This window comes from Rhagoletis pomonella, unplaced genomic scaffold (genome assembly GCF_013731165.1).
Source record: "Rhagoletis pomonella isolate Grant_MI unplaced genomic scaffold, Rhpom_1.0 Rhpom_scaffold_00011, whole genome shotgun sequence".
NCBI classification, from domain to species: Eukaryota; Metazoa; Arthropoda; class Insecta; order Diptera; family Tephritidae; genus Rhagoletis; species Rhagoletis pomonella.
Window position 1 is genome coordinate 928,317 of NW_023458565.1, and position 6,204 is coordinate 934,520.

A 6,204-nucleotide genomic window follows, 5' to 3' on the forward strand; every position below is an offset into this window, starting at 1 on the left:
TAATGGTCAAATGACGAGGCAAGACATATTGAAATCGACAGCAGCAGCCAATCCGGCAGGCGGAACTGACACCGCCGCAGAGTCCAGCTGTGAGCCGATGCGTAATATCAACAAGAAGTGTAATGCCGGCGGAGCAAAGATGGTCAGCAAGGCCAACAAAGAGCGAAAGCATAAGGAGAAAGGTATAAAGAAATTTCAAATTCCTCGGTTGGCAATCATTTTTTAAGGATACGCATATTACATTACGATACATACATACATACATATCGCACACCATCTTCAAAAGAGGCACAACTAAAAATTTAGCATTTTTGAAATTATGCGCTAAAAATGTACATAGAGCTTTTATTTACCTTTCATCAAAAGCTCGAGCAAATTTTTGTTATAACTTCTTAAAAAACCTAAAATAAAGTCTCCCTTGCCCATATGATTATCAGGTGCTTAAAAAAATAGTTTTTCGCATTTTCTGACAAACGTGTGATTTTCAGTTGTGAACCTTTTGAGGACGGTGTGCGATGTTTTCATTATACAAACATTTATACACATATCATACATATCGCTAGCTTAGAGTGAAAAGTTGCTAAGTGCATTTTTTGTGAAAACTCATATTTTTATACAAGAAGAAAGCGAAATTGCATCGTTTCGAAAAGGACTAAGATCCTTTTTTTTATTTTTTCCGTAGACATTAAAGAAAAATTAATATGGATTTCTTTATTAGATCAACAGAAGTGAAATCAACAATTTTTAGATTTTTTGTCTATATGTATGTACATATGTATGTCTGTCTGTATGAATGTTTATACGCGCATCAATCGAAAACGAATACATGGAATCGAATGCAGTTTTCACTGGTGTATTACTACATGTCTTACTTAAAATATAGAAGAAGAAAATTAGAGTTGCCACCTGTTTGAAAATTACAGTTTAGGTAAATTGATAAGATAAATTAAATATTGCAATATGGCTGTCAAAAGAAAGAGATTTAAGATGGTTTACAGACGTACAAATTTTAGTGGAAGATTACCACCTGTTTGGAAATTTTAATTTAATCTAATTGATAAGACAAAATAAATAATGCAATATGGATATTATATTGAAGAGGTTTAGGAAATTTTACTGCCAAAAATATTTTTGAGGGGGGTTGCCACCAATTTGAAAAATTATATTCGTTTATATTTATAATATAAATGAAAAAAGCTCTTTAAATCTATTTTATTTTTTATGAATGAGGCCATAACCATGAAGTAACAGCGTAAAAGTGCTTTTAAGGCGCAGTGAATCACGCCGGGTATTTGCTAATATTCAATAAAATGCAAATTTGCTAAGTTTAAAAGAGGTAAAACTCGAAAAGATCAAAATAATACGAAACCTTTTAATTATCAACGAGCCTTCTTGAGTTGTATGTGGTTATCTATAGAAAGTTGTTTTTCTTTCCTGTAAAATAAACAAAATGTATTTAGCAACCTTTCAATCAAAGCTAACGGTATAGTATGTTTTTTGTTTGTTTTTCTTTTATAAAAAAAAATCTATCTTTCTGAACCAGATTTCTAATAAAAAGCTTGGGATAATACACAAATGCCAAAGTCAAAATTTAGATTTTAAATCAGGCAACAGGTACCTGTGGGAGATAAGAAGTTGGCCTTAAAGGTCTAAGATCCATCATTGAGTGCCCAAAAATTGTGCTCAGAAATTATGTTAAGAAGATTCCTACCCCTAGAGGACATGCCCACGCCTGTGCACTGTTTGCTTTTCCGTTTTGGATAAGTATGCTACCGCACTGTACTTGACTCTAGTTAGCTTTCTGTTAATCTCACTATCGCTATTTTTTGAGACTTTGTCCTCGTTTGTTAAGATTGGGAATTCCGCATCGTCAACTGTGAGCAAGTTGAACCGATTTTCGTTGCGAGGGAAGTAAGCTTTAGGGTCTCCTTTCTTGATAATTTTTTAACCGCGCGTATATAGTCAACAGACTTTTATTTTTTCCAATCAGCACACATAAAATGCATTTCTTCTCACAGGAATTAGAATCACAGTCGTTTTGTCCGCTTTGAACGCACCTTTTCTTTGATTTGCAGGCGTACTACCTGTGACCATGCCTTAGAGGGGGGACATAGAAGTCGACGTACAGTTTTGTTTAGTCAAGTATAATATACTTTGGAATTTCTTTATTTGCAAAGCCAAATTTCACGGTGGTTGTGGGGATAAAAGTTTTGTTATCAGCCTTCCGCGTGAAGCGCCTGACCGCTGAAATAGGGATACTTGAGATAATATTGGCCTTTAATTCCGTATATGAAGTTAGGATACCCCTAACTACACCATAGGATTCTAAGGCCGTTCTCAGAACGAAGGGCCTTAATCCCACTGCCTTGATTTTAGAATTTAAAAGAAAGTTGTTTACAGACGCACAGTTCTTAAATGTAATTTTGTAAAGACCGACCTTGCAGTCGGCGACGCCATATCGGCTTTTTGCTTTTTTGCTGCCGTCGTCGGCAGTCTTAAGCTCGGAACACTTTGACGACTGCAACTTCACGACGTAACGACAGCGACATCATTTTGTCGACAAATGTCGTCTTGAAGCCAGCTTCTTAAACACTTTGAAGACCTCAGCGACATAGCAAACAGCTGATTTTAAAGTTTGATATTTTGGTATATTTATTTCACAAATTGTGTATTTTTATTTAAGTAAATAAGAAAAACATGAACAATCAAGAATATGTGATTAATTTTGCGACAATTTAATTTTGCAGCACTACATCTACTCATTGTCGCCGGCAAAATTAGAAATAGATTTAATTTGGCGACGTCGACAATTGCAGTCCTGCAGCCAAGATGTCGTGCTGTCGTCAAAATAATTGTGTCCGTGAGAACGTGTGTATTTAAAATTTGACAGATGCTGCTTGTCGCTTGCTGTCGTCAAAGTGTTCCGAGCTTGATGCTAATAAAAAATAAAAAAAACACTAATCGACACAAGGATGTCTACATGCACTTCACAATAATAGACTTACAGGAAAATTACTCACCTGAGAAAGATGAGCAAAAACCCAAAAGCGAAAATGGGTTTTGTCTATCTGTATGCTATAGCGTAGATAGGTATACTAAGAAAAATTAAAGTTACTGTACTTAGCACTTCACGAGTGCCTATGCGCCAGAAGCTAAATCCGTCCACACTCGTTCACCGACGAAAAGGAAGTGGATGTTCGTCGTTTATTTATTTTAGCACGACAATAGACAGCCTAATTTACAACTCACTCAATGAGGCGAATTATCTTCGTTCCAAAAGAAGATTTGCGATAAACCTCTACACCAGCTAAATTTAGGCGAGTTTCCATATAAAGGGCTCTATGAAACAAGAAGAATTAAATCACTAAATTGTGTGTGGGCGGATCATTTCATGGCGTAAAGATTAAGTTTTCCATTTTAGGATTGACCAATCACCCTATCATCCGATTTTTATTAAACTTTTTAGTTCTTGCTCTATAGGGTTGCCAGATTCTGAAACGGAGAAAGGAGTACATTTCTTATTTTCGATAGAAAAAAAGCAGTACAGAACTTAAAAAAGGACTACAATTTTTGTTTTATTTTTTTGTGCAATTTATTGTTACAAATTACCATTATTTAGGTACAAACAAACACGGATATCATAGAAATAAATAACTAAATTCTACAAAAGAATTCCAGTCTATTCCTGAATGTATGGCAATTTTTTTTATTTTATAATTTAAATTTTTTCTGATTTTTATACCCGAGCGCCCTGCACCTACCTGCCTACGACCATGCGTACACCTTTTCACTGTCACACTTAACTTTACTTACTAAGTAGTGTTTGCCACAATATGAATGGCAAAATACAGAGCGTAAATTAATAACTGTCGCAAAGGTTTTTCGAAAAATAAAAGAGTCCTTTAAAGATTTTGGGAAAAAAAGTATTTTTTGCTGACTTTATAGTTTACTTTAATTTTATTAATTAGTTTTAAAACTTTAATCCAAATTTCCATTTGCCAGCTTTGGGAGAAAAGTAAATGGTTTTTTCAGGTGTATTTTTTTCTTAGATTTTGTATAAAAAAAAAACAAACTGTATAGGTGTAGGGTTGGTCGAATGAATGGCCTTCTAGTCATCAGTTCCGAGTCTTTTCGATTGCTGAGTATGAGGCCTTATGTTGGACAAAAGACGGAGTATAAAGGAGCCAAATGGAGGAAATTAGCCTATGTTTACAGAAGATATCGTCACTACACACCAATTAAGGGCCGCTAGTGTTTTGACGGTGAAAAAAGGCGCGTAAAAAAATTTTGCGAAAAAAGATGCTTATGAAAACCTACGGCGAAGTATGTTAAGAGTCTTTGACGCTGAAGTTTTTTTATGCGTCTTTTTTCGCCGTCATTTTTTGAGCGCGCGCCTTTATTCGTGTCTAGTGACGATATGTAATAAAGTAACCGACGAAGACTAGCGTGCCGCTTGTGCTTTTCTCTCAACGTGTTTACCGCTGGTAAACGCAAATGAATGTTAAAATTTAAAAACTTATCAATAAAATTTAAGTGAAATATGTGGATAATTAACAATAAAGTACTTTTTTCGCAAAATCTATAGTTCCCTTTTATTTTTCAATAAAACCTGTGCAACAGTTATTATTTTACGCCCTGTAAATGATAAAATATTAATAGCTGGAAAAAGGAGTACAAAAGAAGTACAAAACTAAGAAAGGAGTACATTTCCAGATATCTTTTTTTTGGGAGTACAAGGGAGTACATTACAATAAAAAAAGTAAACGTTTACTCCCAAAAGCAGTACGTCTGGCAACCCTATTGCTCTATGTATTTAGTGTAAAGACTTAATCTAAATTATTTCCCCGATGAGTAGCATATTACCACTAAATCCATGTTAAATTTCTCTGCATTTTGATCTTCTCATTCCAGGACAGCGCCGAGCACAAAAGCAGGCATAACCAATAAAAATGTAGCAGCAATGTGTCAAATGGACGAATGCACAAAATTTTTATATTAACTGATGTAATTTTACTTATACATATTTTTAAATAAACATAAAACCACGAACTAGTGCATACTTACAAATATACATTAGAAATTATTTAGTACGAAAGATGTAAAAGAGATCTTAAACATACATATATCATTATTCTACAAAAAAAAATCATGCATTTCCTAAAACAAAGCCTAATTATACACACATATACACACTTTTGAATATTGTGAACCACAACTTACAAAAAATAATAAAACAAACATCTTGGAAATAAAGATATTAAAACTTTATTCAATCTTCTATTTTAGTAACCTTCTGATATAGTTTTAATTCCATTCATTCATTTATTCCATAAATGTTTAATATAAGTATGTATGTACGTTAAACGAAAATGTACACATCTAAATTTTCATAACCTCTTTTGTATATAAAGCTGTATCTTCCGTTTCCCTAGCCCTTTGACGTAAATGCCAGGTGTTTTCTATGAGAATGATATTTACAGAAGATTATGCTAAAAGCGAGTGTTTACAATTCAAGTATGAAGACCCAGCCTAACACATACATATGAATATACATGCTTTCTTGTTTTTCTTGATTTGATCACCGTGTCTCAAAAGAAGTGTTGCATTGCTCCAACGTCAATTTCAGATTGTTTGACTTATGAAACGTTGCGAACGAACTTAAAGGGAATTCTTTTCATACATATTATTTCTTTATGTAAAACCAACTCTTGCAGTTGGCAAGTTTCTCCATGCTTACACAAAATTTCGCGATGAGTGTGTGTTTTAGTGTCGAGAGTTGTAGTTCCGCGATCTAGAGCCACCAGAAGACAGGCCACCGTTCGGGAAACCGCCACCAACGCCACTACTACTGCCATATCCACCACCGCCACCGCTGTTGCCACCCATCAGAGCATTCCCACGATAACCGTTACCATATCCAGGACCTGAATTTCCTCCCATACCACCCGAATGAAAAGCGCGACCTCCCCCACCACCACCACCACGTCTATTAGGTCCCATGCTGCTACCACCGCCGCCGCCGCCACCGCCACTTCCTCGGCCCCCACGACTGCGACCACCACCAGTGCCGGCACTGCGGGCCATGTATTCTAATTCTGGATTTACATTTTGGTTGGCTTCGCGCAGTATGTCTATCAAAGCACGTGCACACTTGGCATTCTTACGTGTGAAAAATGCATACGATGTTCCTGAGGTATGTTTCCG

At 35.5% G+C, this 6,204-nt stretch overlaps 1 protein-coding gene across 1 annotated transcript in view; it reads left to right on the forward strand.

Annotated features, from left to right (window-relative positions):
• LOC118747276 overlaps positions 1–6,204 on the forward strand; it is a gene marked incomplete at its 5' end in the record, with an annotated part of 9,004 nt that overhangs the window by 184 nt on the left and 2,616 nt on the right. The window contains 1 exon segment of the mRNA XM_036481277.1: positions 19–182. Within this exon segment, the coding sequence (XP_036337170.1) occupies positions 19–182 (164 nt within the window).